This window comes from Sturnira hondurensis, unplaced genomic scaffold (genome assembly GCF_014824575.4).
Source record: "Sturnira hondurensis isolate 20B ecotype Veracruz unplaced genomic scaffold, ASM1482457v3 Scaffold0021490, whole genome shotgun sequence".
Classification (NCBI taxonomy): domain Eukaryota; kingdom Metazoa; phylum Chordata; class Mammalia; order Chiroptera; family Phyllostomidae; genus Sturnira; species Sturnira hondurensis.
This window is the reverse complement of record NW_028094121.1, coordinates 485,976-510,790: the sequence shown is the minus strand read 5'-3', so window position 1 is coordinate 510,790 and position 24,815 is coordinate 485,976. Positions and strand designations below refer to the sequence as shown.

At 41.5% G+C, this 24,815-nt stretch overlaps 2 protein-coding genes across 5 annotated transcripts in view; one reads left to right on the top strand and one right to left on the bottom strand.

Annotated features, from left to right (window-relative positions):
* The window catches only part of ZMYND12 (zinc finger MYND-type containing 12), a 62,410-nt gene extending 42,782 nt beyond the window's left edge, over positions 1-19,628 (bottom strand). Inside the window, exons 1-3 of one of the 2 annotated variants that reach the window (XM_037032495.1) lie at positions 19,407-19,628; positions 8,391-8,532; positions 6,981-7,152 (exon numbers count right to left, since the gene is read on the bottom strand). In XM_037032495.1, the coding sequence (XP_036888390.1) occupies positions 6,981-7,152; positions 8,391-8,532; positions 19,407-19,516 (424 nt within the window). In that variant the 5' untranslated portion in view covers positions 19,517-19,628. The remainder of the gene's footprint in view (positions 1-6,980; positions 7,153-8,390; positions 8,533-19,406) is intronic. The other variant, XM_037032494.1, reaches the window with a different exon arrangement.
* Positions 19,629-19,712: 84 nt separating this feature from the next.
* Positions 19,713-23,931, top strand: PPCS (phosphopantothenoylcysteine synthetase). Of its 3 annotated transcripts, XM_037032497.1 has the most exons (4): positions 19,713-20,126; positions 20,736-20,840; positions 22,100-22,147; positions 22,649-23,931. In XM_037032497.1, the coding sequence occupies exons 1-4, from the start codon at positions 20,064-20,066 to the stop codon at positions 22,970-22,972; spliced, it is 540 nt and encodes a 179-aa protein (XP_036888392.1). In that variant the 5' UTR covers positions 19,713-20,063; the 3' UTR covers positions 22,973-23,931. The 3 variants fall into 3 exon arrangements, with proteins under 3 accessions (XP_036888392.1, XP_036888391.1, XP_036888393.1); XM_037032496.1 differs by lacking the exon at positions 22,100-22,147 and having other exon boundaries at positions 19,719-20,571; positions 20,736-20,839; XM_037032498.1 differs by lacking the exon at positions 22,100-22,147 and having other exon boundaries at positions 20,050-20,126; positions 20,736-20,839.
* Positions 23,932-24,815: the final 884 nt, after the last annotated feature.

The following is a 24,815-nucleotide window of genomic DNA, read 5'->3' as shown; positions in this document are numbered from 1 at the left end:
TATTATTCAGTTATGGAAAGGAGTAAAGTACTGACACAGGCCGCAGCGTGGGTGGACCTTGAAAACATTATTCGGAATAGAAGCCAGACACAAAAGGCCATATAGTGTATGGTTCCATTTACGTGAAATGTCCAGAGTAGACCAGGCCACGGAGGCAGGCAGATCAGTGGCGTCCAGAAGACATGCATATGGGAAGATGTGGATACAGGAAGACGTGGTGTGACCGCTGGTATGGATGCGGGGCTCCATTTTGGAGGTACTAAAATGTTCTGGAATTCAACGTAGTGATTTTTGCACAATCTTCCAAATATACTGAAACTGCTAACTTATACTTTGAAAGAGTAGATTTTATGGTATATGAATTACATGTATATGTATGTACAGGAACTTATGTTGAAGGATGGGGATTCAAAGATGAATCAAAACCATTACCTTTGAAAAATGTAGAGTTCGGTTGGGGGAATGAATGAATGAATATATGACATAAAAACAAATATATACATATATTATATATATATAATAGTGTAAGTACAATAATAGTAACATCAGACAGTTTGGAAGAGGTGGAGAGTATGAAGTGTTCCATTCTACGGACGGGATGGACAAAACCACTGGAGTCAGGAGAGGCATGGTCTGAGCTTCGGAATGAATGTTGTGCCCCCCCACAAAAAGTCATAGGTTGAAGCCCTAATCCCCAAAGTGATGGTATTTGGAGGTAGAGTCTTTGGGAAATAATTAGGTCATCTGAATGGACTCCTTATTAATGCCTTTATAAGAAGTATAAAGGATTAGTGGCTTTAGAAAAAGAAACACAAAAGAGTTGATCTCTTTCTCAGCTATGTGAGGATATCTCGAAAAGCTGGTTGTCTGGAAGCCAGGAAACAGGCCCTCACCAGACCCCAAACCTGCTGGTACTCTGATCTTGGGCTCCCCAGCCTCCAGAACCGCGAGAAATAAATGTTTGCTGTCTACATCACCCAGTCTACGGCATCTGTTATGGCAGCCGAACTAAGACGATGGGGGATGTCTGAGCTGGGGTTTGAGAACGAATAAAAGTTTTCCAGATAGATGAGGAAGAGAGAGCACCTCAGCAGAAGCAACACATTTGCAAGGCGTGGACATATGAAATGCATCGCCATATTTGGAGAATTATACATTGGTCTCTGATGCTGGAGCACAAAAGTGTAAGGGATAGAGCGGCAGGAAATGAGGCGAAAGAGGAGTCAAGGGACAGATTCTGGAGAGCTTCGTAAGCTGTGTCAAAGAGCCTGATGCACATGGACAAAAATTAGAGGGTTTTCAGAAAGGAAGAGAGAATTAGATTCAGATATAGAAGGCTCTTTTGGAGCCAGTGTGGAGGAGGAGCCAGAGGGGTGGAAGACTTGCTAGAAGACTTTTGAAGTAGTTAGGCAAGCACAGATAAGAATCTGATTTAAGATAGTGCATGAAGATGAAAAAGACATGAAGAGACATTTAGGAGCTAGAATGGATAACACACAATCACTAAATGAAAGTCCTCTTTATTTTTTACTTTTTAAATTTATCGATTTTAGAGAGACATTGATTTGTTGTTCTACTTTATTTATTTATGACTGATTCTTATATGTGTCCTGACTGGGAATCGAACCAGCAACCTTGGTATAATAGGGATGATGCTCTCACCAACTGAGCTACCTGGCCAAATATTCTTATACTGTGGACACTGAAGACTTTTTGTTTAGCTGTAAAAATACATAAGAGCTGCTGGCCTACCAGCTTGCCTCCTAGGGAGCTTGTGAGAACTGAATAGAAAGACCACTGACAGCCTCAGCAGAACTATGAAGTATTTCACGCAATGGATGCTGCAGCAGAAAAGGCACCAAAAAGGGTCAAGTGATGAGGATATAAACCATGCATAAGGCAACCTTCTGTTCTCTGTCCTTCCTCCCACGCCTACTTCATGAGTAAGCATTATTTCATTCAAGTTGTAATCATTTGTCCTATAAACCATTTGATTTAAAGGAGGAGAGGTGAAGAAGAAGCAGTCTATAAGATGCAGCAAGTAACTTTGCTTAACTGAAGCTCAAACTAACAGGGGAAACTAAAGTGGGAAAATTCTAGGTTAGAAGCAAGAGGCCTAGGCCCATGAAGCTGGCCCATGGCAAGTCACATCTTCCATCTGGGTTTTGTCAATAAAAGCTTTAGACTGAGGTTCTTTCAAAGTTAAAGAAGCAAATGACTCTTAGCTAACATTGTTTAGATAGAGAAAAAATTGGCAGAGAGCATTGCTATATACTGGTAATTTTAAATTTCCTTTGTCTAGATCTCACTCAAGAAGGCAACGCAAAGAGGGATGTACCCAAGGCCAAGCTGAACCAGCATCTAAACAAGAATCACCCCAGAGGAAAAGGCACACTTACGGGTGGGGGGGACCCAACTATGAGGCTGTAAGTTCAGAGAGTGGGATACAGCGAGGTGAGAGGAATGGGCTGTTTCAAGCCGAGTGGGAAGGTACAGGCATGTCCCCCATACACAGTGCTTGCCTGGAGAGGTGTGGGGTTGGTGGAGGTAGGGTGGAGGTAAAGCTGACAAAGGAATTGAGGTTATCCTAAAGGGCAACTTTAACATTATGTGGAATAAAGGAAGGAGAGTCAATTAAGGAGCAGTGACACTTACTTGAAGGGCAAGACCATAGGCTCACACTGGGTTAGTGGCAGATCTGAGAGACACATTGGGGGACAATTACGCATGAATTGGCGATGACAGTAAAGGTGCACCGAATAAAGCAGTTACGGACAATTCCAAGGTGTGGCTGTGAGATGCCCAGGGGAACAGGGAATCCGCATTTCCTGAGGACCTGCTCTTTGCCATGCACTACGCTAGGCCACTGCATCTGTGATCTGTCTGCCAACAACCCTGGGAAATAAGTATCCAAGGAGGAATTTACAGAAGAGGAAACTTCCTTCATTCAACCACATATTTATCTAATTTATTGAGTACATATTAGTGAATCAAACAGACATGATCTCTGACCTCAAGGAGCTTATATAATAAAATGAAGTAGGTAGGAAATAAACTCACAAAGCATGAAGTGCTATAAAGGAAATGAACAGAACACAGTGATCAAAGAAAGCAGGGAGAAACCTGCAATACTTTGATTGGCTGATTAGGGGACAGCTCTCTGAGAAGGTGACATTTAAGCAGGTGCACGACCTGAAAAGAAGCCAGCCATGTAGAAGGAAAAAAGAGCATTCCAGTCAGAAGGAACAGTACGCAAGAGAGCCCTACGGTAAGAAAAAGCTTGATGCCTGGGACTGCCCAAGCAGGGAAGAAAGAGCTGGAATTCGAACCCAGGCTCTCCTGGTTCCAAAGCACGACGGTAGGGGAGATGAGGAAGGAGGCTCCTCCTCGAAGTGGTATTGAAAATACCATTTCTAGTTGATTATAATTCCGAAGTTTTACTTTAAGAAAGACTGAGCACTTGTTATTTTCCCACTCTAGTGGGGAGGAATCTCGAAGATGGGAAAGAGGCATGTGCACAAGGGGTGTGACTTGTTTAAACTTTCAAAAACGTTGGCAAGGTTCCAGATCAATGACTCTGGGAGTTACAGTAAAGCCTTCCATTTGGACAGGACTTTCCAGCTGGCAAAGCCCTTTCTGGTTCATTACACACACACTCATTTAATTCTCAAAACAATCCCGTAAAGAGGACTCAGATTCCACAAAGGCTTACACAGTGCCCACTAGGTATCAGGCACTGTGGGAGGGTGTTTTGAGTATCTTCCCAGCAGTGAGTCCTGTGCTGATGTGAAGACATTATGATCTGTAAGCATAGATGCAGTTCAAGTACTCAATAATCTCATCCATAAATTTATAATTATTATTGAAGTACCCAGAAAAAAGAAAGAGGTTTCTGACCCAGGCTGGGGGCTTGGGAAAGGCTTCTAGGCAAGGGGGTGGTAACGCTTGAGACCTAAAGGATGAATAGGGGTTAGTTAAGGGAAAGGGAGGGGAGGAAAAGTGAAAAGACTTAGAGATGAGCCTTCCAGAACAATGACGCATCAGAGCACCTCTAAAGAATCCAAAGAAGCTCTGTCCTGTGTGGCTTAGCTGGTTGGGCATCGTCCTGCAAAGTGAAACATTGCAAGTTCGATTTCAAGTCAGGGCACCTGCCTGGGTTGCAGGTTTGGTCCCCCATGGGGGGCGCATACAAAAGGCAACCAACTGATGTTTCTCTCCCACATGAATATTTCTCTACCTCCCTGTCCCCCTCTTTTCCCCTTTCTCTAAAATCAATTTTTTAATTAAGAAAATAAAGAATCAACAGAAGGACAGTGTAATTTAAAAGGGAGAGAGAAAAGAATGCAAGATGAGGCGAGTGAGAGGATTCATAAAGGCTGGATCAAGCAGGGCCTCATAGGTTGCTTTAGGAGTTTGGTCTTTATAGTGGAGAGATTTGATCACATTTTGTGTGGAGGCCAGATTGGAGGGAGGCCAGACATGTGCAGAAACCAGTTGGCAGGCAACTGTCCAAATGCGAGATGATGAGATAGGCCAGGGTGACTTCCAAACTAGTCAGCGTCTGAAAAAAACAGACCCTGGGCTGTGTTTCCTTGTCCAGTACTCTTCCCAAGAGTTCTGGAGAATGGACAATCCAGAATGGGCAGTCAGACCTGAGTGGGATAAGGAGGACATTCTCGCAGTTAAGTGGCCTGGGAGTCAGAACCCAAACCAGCGAGAAGGAGGGATTCATGTAGAAGAGGTAGCCTGGAAATGAGCCAGAGCCCACAGAGGGAGAGAAGGGCATCTTAGAAGGAAAGGACAGGGCTGGAGAGGGGAGATGGTTCATAGAAGGGGAACTGATTAAATATGTAAATATATTCATGAAAAGGGAAGCCAGCATTCTCACTGTCAGAGGAGAGCACAACAAACAGACAATGGGAGAAAATCAGACTAACCCCTGCGTTGGCACTGGACTTGATCTGGGATACTGGTGTGGACCCACGGCCACGTATATAGGGGTGGGCAAAATTAGATTTACAATGGGTATGTGCAATGCAGAGTTTACTCTTGTATTATTATTTATTATTGTTACTAACCTACCTTTGCCCACCTTGTATATTTGTGTGTATATATGTGTATATATATATATATATACAGATATATATAAATAAATTTAGATGTAATGTGTGCATACATCCACAAATGTGTGTGTATACGCACACACATTTTTACATTTACACATGTTCTCTAAATATGTCCACTGAGAAGGCCTGGCAGGGGCCACACTCCAATAGCAATGTGTACATCTAGTTCACAACTCTCGGCTTCCGAATTCCCTTTTTCACCAAAGGAAATCAAGGCTCCTTGGAGGTACGTTGGAGAAAGCAGGAAAGTGATCAAAGAACCAAATGGGTGTGTCCAGGACACACAGAAGCCAGCTTGAATGGGCTGCCACTTGCCAAGTCAGGGATAGTGGGGCATGACATGAATGACAGTAATGGATTATAACCCTTTGGGGGGGGACAAGAAACCAAGAATCTATACTGATGTAAATAAATAAATGAATGGATACATTGAAAGTTTGATGAAGAATGGGATAGTTACATAGTTCAAAATACCTCTCCATAAATTACTTGTTAATTGCAAAGAAGGGAAAGAGTTACTTTACAGAGAAGAAGCATGGCAGATACCACCTTAATGAAGTAACTTAAATGAACATCGTCAGTAATGGAATAAATTGAAAACATGAGTCAGTTTATAGGATGGAATGGGAACACACCATCACTTCTGTGATATTTCTGCCAAAGATACATCCCCTGAATTTAGTCATGAGGCAACATCAGAGAAACACAGATTGAGGGATGTTTTATTAAATAATTGGTCTTTAATATTTAAAAATATCAGTCACAAACATCAAAGGAAGATTGAGAAACTATTCCAAAATGGAGACTACAGACACATGGTAATAAAATGAAAAGCATGATTCTGAACTGTACCCTTTTCCTATAAAGATGATATTGGAACAGTTGGAGACACTTAAATGGGGCCTGCTTAGTATATGATAGTAAATGATGGTTAGATTGTGATTATGATGGAGAACATCTTCGCAGGAGATACACACTGAAATATTCAAGGCATAGGGCATTAGGTGAACAGCTTACTCTCAGACAGACAGCTCAGGGAAAAGAGTTCTCTGTACTGTATTCCCAATAATTTTACTTTTCTAGAAGTTCATTTATTTTTAAAAGTGGCTATTAATATATAAAAAGTAGCAGCACAGTACCTAAAATATTGCAGCTACTCCAATGTTATTTCCCCTCAAAAATGCTAATTCTTCTCTTTTGCAACCGCCACGCAGGATGTCTGCCAAGTCTGTGCTCCCTACTCTCAAAACTGCCTCTCATCTGCAGGAGCAGGTTCCTGTGTTTCTGTTCGAACCCTGTGACCCTGGCACAAAGGCGGAGAAAGGAGGACAGATATCACCCTCATGCTAAGTCAACACCATTTCCTCTTTGGGAAGGTAAAATTGGAAATCTGTTGCTAATTAGTATCTATTACCCACCTTGAACCTGAAAGACATGTAAATTCAGCTACACCTGACATTTGGGGGTAGAGGTCTTCTGCAGTAAGTACAGGGTAGAAAAATCTGGTCTGCGGGGATGGAAAATAAAGCAGATATGGAGAAGCAGGGGCAAGAGACAAGGCCCCAGAAAGGGAAACTGAGAGCCTTGGTTTGTTACAACATTCTGATTCCAGTACCTCATGAAGCTTCAATTCCCTGAGGACACTCCCTGACAAATTGCTTAGGCCAGCGAGTGTGGATTTCTGCCGGTTGTAACCAAAAGTCAACAGCATCTCCTTCCCCACCTCGTGCCACACTCTTTCAGCAATGCTGCTCTTCCACAAAGGGGGTCTTAGTGCCCCTGCCGAGGCTACACTCTGGCCACTGAGATGACCTAGCATAGCACTTCCGGGGGCCTCAGGTCAGTTCCACTTACCAAGGCTAGCCTCGGCCAGCAGCAGGTAGGCAGGCACAAGCTCTACTGAACTCAGGCCGTACACACTCATGCGGAAGCGAAGAGAATGCAGAGCTGCCGGCACAGCATCTTCATGTTTTCCTTCAAAGAGATATTTCTGGGCCACAGTGTAGCAGAACTCAATCAAATGCTTCTGTGGAAGAGAAAACTAGACCATCTGAGACAGTCCAAAGGTAAAAGACCAAGGTGGATACACATACAGCTGGATATGAAGCCAACACTTAATAAACTGGTCAAGGGCACTCAGCGAGCCTGCCTGTATTACGGCAGACACGAGAGCCAACATCGCTGATACAAAAAGGCAAACTCCGGACTGTGAGTTCCTTAAGGTCTGGGAACGAGTGTATTTTCATCTTAGTCCAGTACTGGCATAAACATGTTCTCAATAGGAAATTATTAAATGAATTTTATTTTTCTACATATAATAACATTTTAGTTTAACCAAGCTGTCATGTCTCAGGACAATCTAAAATTGTCTGCCTTTCTGAGTTAATTTTAAGAAAATTTTCTTCCTGGTGTTATCCTGCTTAGCTAATATAAGAAACAACTTTAACCCTGTGTCATTCTAAGGCCACTCACAAAGTGTCACAACACTAAAATTGATGAATCTGGCATTTTGAGATTTATGGCTTATAAAGTGCTATTTATTTTCAGGAAAAAAATGAGATGCTATCAATGCCATAATAGTTTTCCTAATCTCCTTTATTTATTCACTGCTTTATATATTCACACACCACTGTGGACCCCCTACTGTGTGCCTGGGCTGCTATCACAGTACTTGACACATGTGGGTATTATAGCTGAACTTGGTCCCCCTAAAATGTATATGTGGAAGCCCTAACCCTAGTACCTCAGAGGGTGACTGCACTCAGAGACAGGGCCTTTGAATAGGTGATTGAGTTAAAATGAGGCCTTTAAAATGGCCCCTAATCCAGTCTCACTGGTGTCCTTATAAGAAGAAATTTGGACACGCAAGGAAAAACCAAGGATGTGTGTACAGAGAGGAAAGACCATGTGAAGATGTGGCAAGGCAGTCACCTGAAGGCCAAGGACAGAGGCCTCAGAAGACATCAGACTTGCCAACACCTATGGCCGATCTCGGACTTTTAGCTTCAAGAACTGTGAGAAGGTAAATTTCTGTTGTTTAAGCTGCCCGGGCTACGGTATTTTGTTATGGCAGCCCAGGGAGACTCATGCAGCCGATGCTCGGTCAGTATGTGGAGAACAACTGACTGAATGGTACTGAGGACATAAAGATACAAAAACAAGTCTGCGCCCTCAGAGAGGCTAGGGATGAGTGATCACGACCCAGGGCACCCTTCCCTCTGGGCAGTGTCACTGCACCCTCTGTAACTGTCCTGCAGGGCCTACCTGCCGCTGCTGTAGCTGTTGGAGGCCGTGCTGCCGCCCCTCTTCTGAGTTGTAGAAGGGCATGGACGTGCGCAGCGGAATCAGGAGCTGACAGATCTTCTCATGGATGCTGGCCCAGTCAGCTTTCTGATGAACCACACCACTGACAGTAAAGACATGCACTTCATTATCATCGCTTTGGGCCTGACCTGTGATTCTATGGGCTCTACTCCTGACCTAGCCCTAGAAACTAGAGAAGTAAGCCCAACACAAACTGGGCAAGGAGCCCAAAGCCATTTGGACACCAATCTCTTTCCTGTCTTGCAATTACTTGATGGTGGAAAAACTACGCTGGGGTGTAGAGGGGTGTTGACGGATGTTCTTTCTGCAGGCACAGGTTCACGTGGGGACGCTGGGGGTATTCTGTCTTTGTCTTAATAACAACAAAGATGGCTTTAATTAGATATTGTTCTATGGTCACTTTCAAAATACCTGAGCACTGCAGCTGAGGAATTTGAGGGTCTTTTTCTTGGGAAAGAAAGGAATTTACACTTGATGAGGCTCGAGGAGACCCTCTCCCGTGATCAGCGCCACCACGTTCCACAACTTGGGAGAGCACTGTCTGCCTCGCTCCTGGGAGAGCGTTCATGGGGGACACACCGCGCATGCCTCCCAGCAGGTGGTCTTGCATGTAACTAATTAACTTTCAAAAACAGAGTGAAGTCTGTTATCAATGTTTTAAAGATAAAGAAGCATAGCTGCCAAGAGATTAGGCAGTTACTCTCAGCCTGCTCTCGGAAGCCAGTTGTTCATCAGCTCTCTGAGGGAAGCACTGAGTTTGGTACACAGCTTTTTTGACTGTTTTACATGCACATTTAGTATTTTTAAACACTCAGTGAGACAGCACAGATGTAGAACATTTGCATCACAGCAAAAAAATTTAATTGGGCAGCACTCCTAAAGAGTATCTATTCCCATTCCTTAAATAATTGCTTATGTAAATGACTCCCCCAAATCTATTTGCCCAAGTCTGACCTTTCCTTCAATCATGAATTTTTTAACATTTTAAAATTGATATATAATTCACATGCCATAAAAAATTTACATGTTAAAGTGTACAATTCAGTGTTTATATATTCACAGCCCTGGCCGAGTGTCTCAGTTGGTTAGAGTTCATCCCAATATGCCAAGGCTGCGGGCTTGACCCCTAATCAGGGCACATACAGGAGGCAAACAATGAATGCACAGGTAGGTGGAACAACAAACTGATGTTTCTCTGTCCCTTTCCCTCCTTCTAAAAAATAAATAAATTTTAAAATATATATGTATGTATATTCACAAGGTCTTATAACCATGACCCTACCTAATCCCCTGACATTTTCATGACTCAGAAACTCCATTCACCCCAGCCGTCATTCTCCTTCCTCCCTCCACCCACGTAGTGCTTAGAAACTCTTGCCCACTTTCTCTACATACTCGCCTATTCTAGACATTGAATAAAAATGGAAACAGACAATATGTGACCTTTTGTGTCTACCTTCTGCCATTTGGCATATTTTCAAGGTGCATCCGTGTTGTAGCATGTATCTATGTTATTCCTTTTTATGACTGAGTAACAGTTCACTGTATGGATACATCACTTTTTGCTTACCCATTCACTAGTTGCTGAACATATGAGTTGTTTCCACTTTTTGGCTATTATGAATATTGCTGCTATGAACATTCATGCTTAAGCTTTTGTATGAACAAATATTTTCTTGGGCATATACCTAAGAATGGAATGGCTGAGTCATATAGTAACTATATGTTTAAATTTTTGAGGACTGCCACACTGTTTTCTATGGAAACTGTACCATTTCACATTACAACCAATAATGTATGAGGGTCCCATTTTCTTTACTTCCTAACCAACATATGTTGTCTTTTTTGTATCTTCATCCTAGTGTGTGTGAAGTGGTGTCTCATCATGGTTTTATTTTGCAGTTTCCCAATGACTAATAATGTGGAACATCTTTCCAGGTGCTCACTGGAAAGATGAGAAATGTTTATTCACATCCTTTGCCCATTTTAAAAATATATTTTATTGATTACACTATTACAGTTGTCCCATTTCCCCCCCCCCTTTATTCCCCTCCACCCTGAACACCCACTCCTACCCGCGTGCTCTGCCCCCTTAGTTCATGTAAGTTCTCTGGCTTCTTCATTTCCTATACTATTCTTAACCTCCCCCTGTCTATTTTCTACCTGCCATTCATGCTCCTTATTCCCTATATCTTTTCCAAAAAAGTCCCCTTCCCCTCCTCTGCTGTAATTCTCCATGTGATCTCTATTTCTGTGATTCTGTTCCTGTTCTAGTTGTTTGCTTAGTTCATTTTTGTTTTTTTAGGTTCAGTTGTTGATAGCTATGAATTTGTTGTCATTTTACTATTCCTAGTTTAGATTTTCTTCTTTTTTCTTAGATAAGTCCCTTTAACATTTCATATAATAAGGGGTTGGTGATGATGAACTCCTTTAACATAACTCCTTTCCAGTGCTTCCCTTATCTGGGAAGCACTTTATCTGCCCTTCCATTCTGAATGAAAGCTTTGCTGGATAGAGCAATATTGGATGTAGGTCTTTGGATTTCATGACTTGGAACACTTCTTTTCAGCCCCTTCTTACCTGCAAGGTCTCTTTTGACAAATCAGCTGACAGTCTGATGGGAACTCCTTTGTCTGTAACTGTCTCCTTTTCTCTTGCTCCTTTTAAGATTCTCTCATCTTTAATCTTGGATAATGTAATTATGATGTGCCCTGGTGTGTGCTTCCCTGGTCCAACTTCTTTGGGACTCTCTGGGATTCCTGGACTTCCTGGAAGTTTATTTCGTTTTCCAGATCAGGGAAGTTCTCTTTCATTATGTTTTCAAATAAGTTTTCAATTTCTTGCCCTTCCTCTTCTTCTGAGACCCCTATGATTCGGATATTGGAACATTTAAAGTTGTCTTGGAGGTTCCTCAGCCTCTCCTCATTTTTTTTGAACTCTTGTTTCTTCATTCTGTTCTGGTTGAATGTTTCTTTCTTCCTTCTGGTCTGCACCATTGATTAGAGTCCTGTTTTCCTTCCCATAACTGTTGGTTCCCTGTGTATTTTCCTTTATTTCACTTTTCATAACCTTCACTCTTTCCTCTATTTGCAATTACACTCAAACAATTCTGTGAGCATCTTGATTACCAGTGCTTTGAACTGTGCATCTGATAGATTGGCTATCTCTTTGTCAATTAGTTGTACTTTTTCTGGAGCTTTGATCTGTTCTTTCATTTGGGTCATTTTTATTTTGTCTTAGCGCATCTGTTACATAGTAAGGGGTGGAGTCTTAGGTGATCACCAGGGCAGAACAACCACATCACTGTGCTGTGGTGCTGTATGTGGAGAAGGGGTGCCAGAAGGGACAATGCCACTTGTTCAGCTCTCTGCCAGCTTTCAGTCACTTCTGCTGCTACCCACAAGCAAATTGGGCCCTTCTGGTGCTGATTCCCAGATGGGTGGGTTGTGTACATTCTTGGACCCTGTAGGTCTCTCTCCAACAAATTCTCCTGTGAGGCTGGGAGTTTCTCCCACTGCCTCAACCCCCACCAGTTTTTTCAGTCTTTGTTTTCCTGCACCGGAACCCTGGGTTGCACAGTCTGTCTCACCCCCATTCGTTCTTCCCAGTTTATCCGCACACGAATGTGAGACCGTCTGCTCCACCGGCTGCCACCTTGCTGTGCATCCTCTCTGCCCTGGCTGTCCATCTCTACCCCTCCTACAGGTCTGGATGAATGTTTCTTCTTTAACTCCTTGTTTGTCAGACTTCCATACAGTTTGATTTTCTGGCAGTTCTGGTTATTTTTTGTTTTTAAATTTGTTGCTATCCTTCTTTTGGTTGTGCAAGGAGGCACAATGTATCTACCTATGCCTCCATCCTGGCCAGAAGTGGCCCATGTTTTAATAGGGCCTTTTGTCTTATTGTTGAGCTTTAAGTATTCTTTACATATTGTGGATTGTAGATCCCTATCAGATATATGATTTGCAAATATTTTCTCTCATTCTGTGGGCTACCTTTTCCCTTTCTTCTTAGCATTTTCTGGTGTACAAAAATTTTTAATGTTGATAGTGTCCAACCTATCTTTCTTTGATCCCTTCCACTGATGGTATCATATCTAAAAACTGTTGCCTAATCCAAGATCACACAGATTTACAACTGTTTCCTTCTATAAGTGTCATATTTGTGGCTCTTACATTTAGGTCTTTCTTGCAGCTGGTATAAGGTAGGGGGTCAAAATTCACTCTTCTGCATGTAGATACCCACATATGCTGCCACCACACAGAAGGAACAATTCTTTCCCCAGAAGAATGGTCTTGACAAACTTCTTGAAAATCAATCGACCATGAATGTATGTGTTTATTACTGGACTTCCCATTCGCTTCCACTGATCTTCATGTCTATCCTAAAGTCAGTACCAAGCTTTCTTCATAACTATAGCTTTGTAGTAAATTTTGAAATTGAGAAGTATGAGTTCTCCAACTTTGTTCTTTTTCAAGGCTGTTTTGGCTATTCTGGGTTCCTTGCATTTTCATATGAATTTTAGGATCAGTGTCTCCATTTCTGCAAAAATGGCAGTTGGAATCTTGATAGGGATTGAAATTAATCTGTAGATCAATTTGGGAAATGTTGTTCTTAATAATATTAAGTCTATCCATCTATAAATACCTTTCCATTTATTTAAGTCTTCTTTAATTTCTCTCAACAGTATTTTATAGTTTTCAGCATATAAATCTTGTATTAATTTGGTTAAATTCATCCCCTCTCACTTTTGATACTATTGTCAATTTTTTTTCTTTTGTTTATTTGGAATGGGTTTGATTTCACTTTCAGACTGTTCATTGCCAGTATACGAAGTGCAATTAATTTTGGCATGGCAATCCTGTAACCTTTCTGTATTCATTTATTAGATCTAGGGTTTTTTTTTGGGGGGGGAGGTATTTAGGATTTTCACTGCAAGATCATGTCATCTTTAAATAGAGGTACTTTTATTCTTTCTTTTCCAAGCTGGATGCCTTTTATTTCATTGTCTTTTCTAATTGCCCCAAATAGAACCTCTAGTACAATGTTGAATGAAAGTGGTGAAACCAACATTTTTGTCTCATTCTTGATTTTATGGGGAACACTTGTAATCTTTGACAATTAAGAATATTACCTATGTGTTTTTCTATAGGTTTTTTATAGATACCCTTTACCAAGTTACAGAATTTTCTCTATATTCCTAGTTTGATAAGTTGGTTTTTTTTATCACAAAGAATGCTGAATTTTATCAAATGCTTTTTCTGCATCTATTGAGATGATCACATGGATTTTGTCCTTTAATTCTATTAAGATTGTGTATTATATTGATTGATATGTATATGCTGAGCCAACCTTAAATTCCGGGAGAAGTCCTAGTTGGTCATTATGTATAATCCTTTTTATATGCTGTTGGATTTGGCTTGCTAGTATTTTGTTGAGGATTTTTGCATCATTATTCATAAGGGATGTTGACCTGTAGTTTTCTTGTGATGTGTTTGTCTGATTTTGGTATCAGGGTAATTCTGGTCACATAAAATAACTTGGGAATTATTCCTTCTATTTGAAGAGTTTGTGAAGAATTGTTAATTCTTATTTAATCATATGATAAAATTCATCAGTGAAGTCATCTAGCCCTGGATTTTTCTTTGTGGGAAGTTTCTTGATCACCAGCGAAATCTTTTTAGTGATTATAGATATTTTATTTTTCTTGAATTAGTTTGTATCTTTTTAGGAATATATTTCATCCAGGTTATCTAATTTGTTGGCATACAATTGTACACTGTATTCTCTTCTTTTATTTCTGCACAGTTGGTAGCAATGTCCCCACTTTCATTTCTGATTTTAGTAATCTGAGTCTTCTTGGTCAATCTAGCTAAAGACTTGTCCATTTTTTTAAGGATGAACTTTCGGTTTTGTTGATTCTATTGTTTTCCTATTCTCTATTTCACTTTTTTATGCTTAATCTTTACTATCTCCCTCCTTCTGTTAGCTTTGGGTTGAGTTTGCTCTTCTTATTCTAGCTTCTTAAAGTAGTAGAAGGCTATGTTATTGATTTGAGATCTTCATCCTTTTTTATTTTTTATTTTTTTAAAGATTTTATTTATTTATCTTTAGAGGGGAAGGGAAGGAGAGAGGGAGAGAAATATCAATGTATGGTTGCCTTTGTTGTGTCCCCTGCTGGGAACTGGCTTGCAACCCAGGCATGTGCCCTGACTGGGAATTGAATCGTGATCATCTGGTTTGCAGGCCTGAGCTCAATCCACTGAGGTACGCCAGCCAGGGCCCTTCATCCTTTTTTAATATGTGTTACAGCTATAGATTCTGGGTACTGCTTTCACCACATCCTATAAGTTTTACTATGTTGCATTTTTGTTTTCTTTTCATCTCAAAGCCTTTCCCAATTTCTCTTGTGATTTCTTTTTAACCTATTGGTCATTTAAGAGTGTATTATTTCCATACATTTGTACATTTCCTAATTTCCTTGTTGTCAATGACTAATTTCATTCCATTGTGGTTGGAGAACATACTTTGTATAATTTCAGTCCTTACAAATTTGAGTCTTGTTTTCACATTCTAACATATAGTCTATCCTGGATAATGTTCCACATGCACTTGAGAAGAATGTGCATTCTGCTGTTGTTGGATGGTGTTCTGTAGATATCTGTTAGATCTAGTTAGTTTATACTGTTGTTCAAGTCTTACATTTTCTGGCTGATCTTTGGACTAGTTGTTGTATTCACTATTGAATGTGGGATACTGAAGTGTTCAGCCATTATTACTGAATTGTTTATTTCTCCCTTCAATTATGACAGTTATTGTTTCATGTATTTTTTCACATTCATGTTTTTAAAAAAATTGAGGTAGAGTTGATGCACAACTGCTTTGGGTATTTTAAAGACTTGCCAGATGCATATAATCATGGGTTTTTGCATTTCTATTGATTACTACATGTTTTTACTTAAATGTGTAAAAATGAACTGTTTGGTTCCATTTATACATATTCCAAAATAAGGTAACAATAATCTAGAGCTGGGGTCAACAAAATTTTCTGTGAAGGGCCAGACAGTAAATATTTTAGTCTTTGAGCACTGTATGGTCTCTGTGGCAACTATTCAACTCTGCTCTTGTAGCACAAAAGCAGCCATAGACAATAATTACATAGCACCCTCTCTCCTTCCTCCTGGGCCAACAGGAGGAAGCATTTTTCTTTATAAACTGGAACTGCTATCATAATAACGACATAAAGCCTTTTTGATGGTTTTTTAATAAACAATTATTGTAAACAAATCAATAAAAGCACTCCATAGTCAGGATATAAAAACAGTTGAATTCCACAGGGTATTTATTAACTAGGAGTTTGTTGAGTAATTGTGTGAGCAGTGAAAACATTAGCTTACTTAGCTACTTGAACTTTCGCTCCACTGAGAGCATTTGACATATTCTACCTTTCTAAACAAAGTGAAAGGCGAAAGATTTATATGATCTGAAGAGAAACCAGAGTATCTACCTTTCTAAATAAAGTGAGCTTCATTTATACAGTTATGACCTCTCTCCCTATGCATCTGTCTCATCCCCCCAAACAGGGCCATACATAAAAAAGCAGCTGAAAAATCTATTTTCAGTCAGTGCTCACAATCAAGGAGCTGGTGAGCCAAACATGTCTTATTTGGCCATTATCATGTTTTTAAACTAAATTTGAATACCTTTACGCAGGGCATTAATTCTCCAGTCCACCACAGATCCTACTGCTTCTTGCTACTGAATATCACTTCACTGTCGTCTCTTCCTGGCCAATGAAGCCATTTTAATGTGTGCCCCAAATGCTAAATAAATGGAAATTTTTTTGCAAATTATTCTTACCTCTACACTATGAGTTGCTAACCTATAATACCTGTACGTAATGTTTCAGTGTATACTTTAATAAAATTGCTTTTTAAAAATGTGTTCTACTCCATAGAAATAATATAAAAAGATATGTACAAGATTATACATAGTATATAAATTAAATGGATTTATAGGAAAAGAATATTAGAAAATTAACCAAAATACCAGGTTATTAATTTCCGCATTATGGGATTACAGATTTATTTTTCTTTCATTTTTGTATTTTCAAGTTTTCTGCAATGAGCATCAATTACATTTTTACTCAGAAAAAATTCTGCCAAAACAAAAACTTTCACAAATTCAACTTGACTGTCCTTTCTGGTCTTTAAACTTAGGATGAGGAAAAATAAATAAATAAATATTATGCACCAACTTGACCCCAGGCACAGTGCTAGATGCTTTACATCCAACCATGAAAACCCTGTGAAGAAGGGGGTGATAAAACACCCATTTTAAACTATAGGACCTCAGTTTTACTTTATAAAAAAATGTTGAAATCTCCAGAGCACAGTGATATAGAAATCTGGAAAAAGGAAGGGGGGGAAAGAACGGAGGTCTTTAAGAAGAATTAAAAGCAAGGGAAAAAGCTAAAGAAAATAATGGAAGCTAATGGCATGGGAAATGATCATTTATTGACTCATACATTAATTAAGCATTCAGTTTCAACTATTTCAAGACACTCTCCTGGACACTGTGGGGCATACACAGATGGGTCTAAAACTGATCAAAAGATAGCATACATTTGATAGTCCTTCTACACACATTCCACATAATAGCCAGTTGTAATGGAGCATAATAAAGTTGTAGTAATGTGTTTGTGAAGAAATAAAATAAAAGTTATCTGTGAGGTACAAAGTAACTTAAAATTGAGTTGACAGGAAGAAGTAATTACTTCTGGCCAGAGAGATAAAGGGGGACCAGGAAGAGGTGGACAGGTGAAGGAGAAGAGGTGGATGCTTATATTAGGCAATGGGTTTCCTAGCCATCTCTCCCAAGTGGCCTGAAGGCCCCTCAAACTGTGTCCCCAACCCAATCAGTCACCCACCACCTCCTCTGTATTCCTTTCCCTAATTAATAGGTTTGTTATCCATTCAGAAGTTTATTCAACAAATGATCACTGAGTGCCCAGTATGTGTGGTAGACACTTGGTCTAGTAAAAGACACAGATATTAAACAAGTAAAGAAAAAAATATAAAAGGAAAAATGAAGAAAATGTGAGAGAGAAAAAATGAGAGTATTTAGATTGAGTTTCCTAGAAAACCTCTTTGAAGAAATAATATTTCTGAGAACTCAAGGATGAAAGAGAACTAGGGACATTCATGAATGAAGGGGAGGTTCCCAGCAGACATCAAAGAAACTGATGAAGGATTTGGCGAATTAGTTCTAAAAGAAAGCCTCTGTAACTACATCACGGAAAAGGGAGTGAGTGTGGTAGGAAACGAAGGAAGACAGGTAACCAGGACTTCACAGTCTCTGTCACAAATTCTGAATTGTATTCTAAATGCAATAAAGTTACAGCAACCTAAACACAGATGCCATCCTTGCCCTTCTGGGGCACACAGCCTAGTGAGAAATACAAATCATTGGACAACTGATTTCAAACCATATGGTGAATGTTGGAGTAGGGGTCATATAGAATGCTGTGAGAACAAGGAGGATGAACACCTAACGCAGCCCGAGGGAGGACCCACTGCCACCACTTCCCAATCAAGTACGCAGCCTCTAGTGTCCACCTTCCAACCAGTCAGTATGTTCCACACGGCTTCCTTTCATCCCAACACAAATGAGAGCATGCCAAAATCGTCTGTGACTTTCCAGAGGGTAAATTCCAAACCCTTGGACTTCATGGCACTGTTGATCTTGGCCCTAACCTTGATCCTCTTGGGTTAAACTCCTACTATTACCTAACACAATGATTTTCGAACTTTTTTGTGTTAAATTCATAGTATGAAATACATTTTACCAGTACAAACACACATATCCACATAAAAACACTAAAAGCTTCAAGAGATGATTAAAGTAAGATTGCTCTGATCAGTTTTATTCTATTATTTTCTTAAAATACTGGTTCTTATTCAAGATCTGCTAAAGGCTCCTGGCCTGCCATTTAAAAGCCAGAGACTGCCCCCTCCACTACTGCCTTCCCTACCCAGCTCTCAGTAAACTCCATTCTTTCACTCTTCACTCAGGGAGTCCCGGATGTCAGGAGTGCCCTACCCTTCCTTCTTCATTGTCCATTCACCTACCAATTCCCTACTAAATTTTCAAGACTCCGCTCAAATGTTACTTCTTCCGAGAACCTTTCCCCTGATCACCATGCTTGCGGGGGACAGCACACCCTGAGAGACAGCACTTGTCATGGAGGGTGCATTGTAATGACTCCCATTTTTAAACAAGCTCGTCTGCACTGACCTAAGTTTCTGAAAGTCAGCAACCTGGCTGTTTTATCTCAGGCTCTAAATAGGGTCTAATCTAAAGCAAAGGCCATGGGATGTTACACTAAATAAATGAAAACTGATCTCATCCAGTACAACCTTCCCAAACCCCTTACCATATTGGCTGTGCACGAAACTACCCTTCTTTGTATTCCTCGAACATGTCGAAGTCTTTCCTCCCTCAGAGGCTTACTGGGTCGCTCTTACCCCAGCCATTTCATGTCAGACTGCTCCTACTTGACTTGCAGATCAGTAGCTTACCCTCAGAGAGGCAGTCTGCCCAATTTCCCATCGCATTTCCTTTGTCCTTATGACATTTCTCACTCTCTGAAACTATAGTGTTTTCCATATGCATTCTTTTAACGCATCTGTCACAGTCGAGTATGTTGTTAGCTCTCTGAGAGACAGACAGGTCTGCCGAGTTTTCTCAGAGACTTCAGCACCTAGAACAGTGCACAGCTTACAGTAGGCTCGCAACAAAATATCTGCGCATGAATGACTTGAGTAAAAGAGGACGAAACCGATGCACCAGAAGTCTTAGGGACCTGTCTTGAAACCTGCTAACGAGAACCTAAGCCCAGACCGGTGATTGCGAGAAAGGGAGTTGAGGAGCCTCTGTGCCACATTTCAGGCCTACCAGTAGTAAGTGACTGTGCAGGCCGTACACACTCGTTCAGCCGGCGCTTCGCACACCTCACAGTAGAGCCGGCGCCCCTTGGGCACAGCCAGTGGGTAGATCACGTTCATGTTGCAGCCAGCGGTGTCACACTCCAGGACGGCTGCCTGGCGACGACGCGCCTGACGCCAGTATCACGTGATCGCCACGGGGGCTATCACGTTCGCAGAATTTCAAGGGCGGGGGCGGGGCTTGACTAAGTTGAAGGTGGGGGTTACACATTCAAGTCCCAACCCAAGTAACACACACACATTTTACTCACTTTCCAACTCAAAGGTTAAATGGCTAAGTAACCTAACTCCAGTGGAATCTAAGTGCAGAAAGGTCTATACGGTAGCCGGTAAGGGTCAAGCAGGGCTACTTTACCCAGACTAGGAAACAGCAAACATGACCCTTCCAGATGTCTGCCCTACTGACTCGCGTCCGCTCACTGTCAACTTCGTTGGGCTGTGGGGCAAAACCAGCATGCATTTCCAGAAGCGGAGAAATCCGGAGCTGCCACCCAGCGTAGGATAGCGATCCTCCCCCTCCCACTGCGACGGCGCACACACCAGGTGGATAGGGGAAGGGAGCGAGCGGCCCAGGACCGTGCGCAGGCGCGGGGGAGCTTTGGGACTCATGGCGGAAGCGGACCTAGTCGCCGAGTTCCCCCAACCCGCAGGGGCTGCGCGCTCTGCTGAGGTTATGGCTCGTTTCGCCTCCAGGCTGGGCACGCAGGGAAAACGGGTAGTGCTAGTAACATCCGGCGGCACCAAAGTCCCGCTGGAAGCTCGGCCAGTGCGCTTCCTGGACAACTTCAGCAGCGGGCGGCGCGGTGCAACCTCGGCCGAGGCCTTCCTGGCTGCAGGCTACGCGGTTCTGTTCCTCTACCGTGCTCGCTCTGCCTTCCCCTTTGCCCACCGCTTCCCTCCCCAAACCTGGCTGTCAGCTCTGCGGCCTTCCAGCCCAGCCACTTCGGACTTCCTAAGACTGGAGGTCGAGGAGAAGGCACTTCCGGGCTTTGCTGCGGCTCTGCGGAGCTACCAGGAGGCTGCGGCTGCCGGCACCTTCCTGGCGGTGGAGTTCACAACTTTGGCGGACTATTTGCATCTGCTACAGGCTGCGGCCCAGGCGCTCAATCCGCTAGGTGTGTGCCATAGGAGTCCATCGGCTGCCCGGAGACTTTCTCCCGACACACTTACCCCTTACACCTTCATTACCCGTCCGAGTCTCAGAGTAGGGCAACCGGAGTTGAAAGGAGCTGATCCTATACACCTCTCCGATTTATTACACCCTGTGCTTCTCTTGCAGGCCCTTCGGCGATGTTTTACCTGGCTGCGGCCGTGTCGGATTTCTATGTTCCTGTCTCTGAAATGCCTGAACACAAGATCCAGTCATCTGGGGGCCCACTGCAGGTGATGGGCGCTTTTGTTCTAGAGATCTGGTCCACTGTAACCAATCTCGGGTTAATTCCCTCTTGATCTATAGATGGCCTTTTTGCAGTTCACGTGTTCTAGGCACTAGGGATACAGAGATGAGTAAGACACAGGCCTCGCTCAAGGACTTAACAGTTTAGTGAAGGAACTGGACACAGGCATAATTACAGTGGAAAGGTACGGACAATGTGAAGTCAGAGCATGGGGTGAGCGAATCTTGGGAAAGTCAAGGAAGGCTTCCTGGAAGTGACTTGAATTGAGTTTTTAAAAATGTGCAGGCACTGGCTGGTGTGGCTCAGTGGAGTGAGCGTACTGAGAGGTCACCAGTTCGATTCTGGTCAGGGCAATACACATTGATGACTCTGCCCCTCTCTTTTCTCCTCTATTCCCCTCTCTCTAAAAAGAAAGAAAATCTTTTTAAAAAAGATAAGCAGAGGCTATACTAGACAAAGTGGGGAAAGACATCCTACATAGAGTACACAGTCGGAGTTTGGAAACGGGCAGTGACTATGAACTGAACTTGTTTGATAAGACTGGAGAGCAGGGAGAGTGGTGGGAATGGAGGGCAGAAGAGACAGCTTACCTCACAGAAGACTTCCTGTTCTTTTTTAAGGAGCTTGGGCTTTTTATCCTGAGGAGCCAAGGGGAACATAAGTAGGAGAATGAGATGGAGTTGTTTTTTGTTTTTGGTTTTTTAAGAACATTCTGGCATTGGTATTAAAGGTGAATTCAGTGGAGAGAGAGGTGTGTGTTGATTGGGCGAGGGGTTTTGCCATAGTTTAAGGAAGAGGTATGGTGCGTGCAGTGGTGTGTTTGAGATGTGAGGTGATCTGGCTTCCTGTAACCTGATGGAGTTGTTAGTGATTTATTGGCTGATACAAATAGAACTTAAATAGGAGAGTGTAACTGCCTCAACTATGTATGAGGCAGTTATACTCTTTGTTGGTTAGTTCATTTGTTTCCTCAGCAAATATTTATTGAGCATCTACTATATGCCAGGCAATATTATAGGACCCAGAGGTAACATATTGTGCCTTTTTGTTGCTCATATTCTGCAGAAGAGACAATAAGTTAAATGCATACTATGTGACATAGTGATAAATGCTAAGGAGGAAAATAAAGTGGAGACTGGGTGTTTGATCCCTATCGCACTTTCTAAATTTTTGAAGGGAAAACCTGATGATTAGTGATTTCACGCTTTAAATTCTGGGAGCTTTCGTTTATCTTGTATTTTTTAATTGTACTTTGGAAGTACACAAAACAACTCAACATTCCCTTAGACATATAGTAGAGAATGGTATAGTAGGAGTTTTGATCAAATGAAAATCAGTTCTAAGTGCTAAGATGTGTTAAAAGTGATAATTTTTAAATGGAATCGAATAGCTATTCTACCAGTGCAAAAAATATTGCAAGCTGAGAATCTTAAAAACCTAACTTCGTTTGAACTTCTGCCAAAGTAACTTTGGCATGAGTAAATTATTTGTATGTATGTATTTAAGGGTTTGGCTTAAAAACTAAAGGGAGGTATTTGAGAACGTGTAATGTTGTTCTTTGGAGTTGTAGTAGTGGTTCTGAGGGTGGCAGAGCAGAGCTGATTTTGTAAGACATAGAGCCAAAGCTTTTAGCTAAGCATTTACTACACTTTGAAAAGTTTAACAATGAGAAATTGCACTTAAATTGATGTAGCCTAAATCTGAGCCACTGCTTCCTTAGTTTCCCACCAGGTTGACCTGGTAGGTAGTTACCTTTGTTTGCTGATTAAGCTTTTTTTTCCCACCCCCAACACAGATAACAATGAAGATGGTGCCAAAAATGCTTTCTCCTTTGGTTAAAGACTGGGCTCCCAAAGCATTTGTAATTTCCTTTAAGTTGGAGACTGACCCCTCCATCGTAATTGATCGTGCACGGAATGCTTTGGAAATTTATCGACATCAAGTGGTGGTGGCTAATATCCTTGAGTCACGACAGTCCTTTGTGGTTATTATAACCAAAGACTCAGAAACTAAGTTATTGCTATCAGAGGAAGATAAAGAAAAAGGCATCGAGATAGAAAAGAAGATAGTGGATAATCTTCAATCTCGACACACAGCTTTTATACAAGACAACAACTGAAGGATCAAATATCACAGAATCAAAAATTGTTCAGTAGACCAGGGCTCTTACAGGTGGTGAGAACTAGAATAAACCCTTTGCTCTCCTAAAGACAGAAAATGAAGGGAAAAAACAGTGAGTGGTGGGCAGGCAAATATTCTTTGCTATTCGTGTTTCAAAGGTCATTTCATACTCATTAAAAATGAAAGCAAAAGCAAAGCAGTTATGACCAACCCACCTGACACATTTGCCTGAATATCATCTTGATATTGAACATGAACGTGAGCTGTTTCTCACCCTTAAAAAAGAGCTTGCTGGGAATTCTACTCCTTAAATTATATATGTGGGGCCTGAATATCAACCATGTTCATACTATAAAATGGATTATGGATTCATGAAGGCCATGCTTTGAATAGTTGTTCATGCCTATCATGTGGTAGGCCTTGATGATTATGAGGATTAAAAAAATGAATAAACATGTTTAGTTTAGGAAATAGATATATACAAAAATTTTAAGTGCAATAAAATGTGTGCCCAAAAGTTGACACAATGGAAAGAATTTTGTTCTTTGGGGATTTATCAAAGAGAGGGTAGGAGAGAAGAACACCTCCCTGAAGGTAGATTGCCTGGAGAATGATGAGCTCCCTGCTACTTTACTTTTTGCGGTCTTGTCCTAAATTCACTCCAGATTTGAATTAACAATTTAGCTTTCAAATATTTTAGGACTACTCTTTGGGGAAACAGCCTTGGCTTCCACCTGGAGCCAGGCAGGGCCCAGTTGCTAATCTCTACCCTGAGGGAAGCATTACAGTGCGGTAAAGAGCATGGGCTTTGGAGTCACCTCTCCAGCTGTACCACCTTTTAGCTCTATCGAATTACACACCTGACTTAATTTCAGTTTCCTCATCTTTACCAAGGGGGTAATCTCTGCAAATCAATGCCATTTGTTGTAATGATTAAATAAAACTGAAGATAAAGCATTTGTCTGGTGCCTGCACATAATTCACACTCAATAAATGATTGCAATTATTGTTTTCTTCACTTAGCAAGGCAAAGTTAGGCCGTTGCCCTGCTCCATCCTTGAATCCTGGAGAAGTTTTGAAACCGGAAAAGTCGGTGTTTGTGCTGTCTGTAACTACCAGAACCCATAAGCAGAGACAGGGATTGAATCTGTATGGGCATTTTATTCAGATGGCCTGTGATCTGAGAAAACAGTGGGTTATTTACCCTAACAGTCTTACATTTCTTTTCAAGCCAGCCTTTTTTATAAGGAGGAAAAATTGTAGGTAAGGGATTTGGAATTCAGGAAAGAGGTTAATTGGCTAAAAGTTGCAGTCCAGTCATTTTCCTAACAACCTTTCATCTGTTGACTGGTGATTTTCTGTGTCCTGCGTCCTGTGTTCTGTGTCCCGGGTGATTTCCTGTATCTGTGTCCTGGACTGCAGGATTTCTCTGCCTAGAATAAAGTAGCTCAGATACCATCTTCATTGCTTAATGATGTCTTTGGGAGCATAAAGGTCAAAATGCTTGTGGTCTGGAGTCAGGGTAGCCAATACCTTCAGTTCCTGAAACAGTAGCTTTCCACATGCATTACCTACTAAGCTTATTAACTATTACCTGAAACTAAAATTTCCCAACTCTTGAGTTCTCCCATCAGTTTGCAAAGCTCTCACTGTCCTGGGCTTTGGGTTGGGCATGCACAAAAAATGTAGTCCAGAAAAATCCCCTAAATGAATGGTCCACAGTACACTGCAAAACTAACATTAATAACTAATTAGAAGCAGGTACTGTACTTCACACAAATATTTGATTTAAAATGCAATTTATGATGTTTCATGAAGTAAGTGGGGAAGGGTAGCCCAAT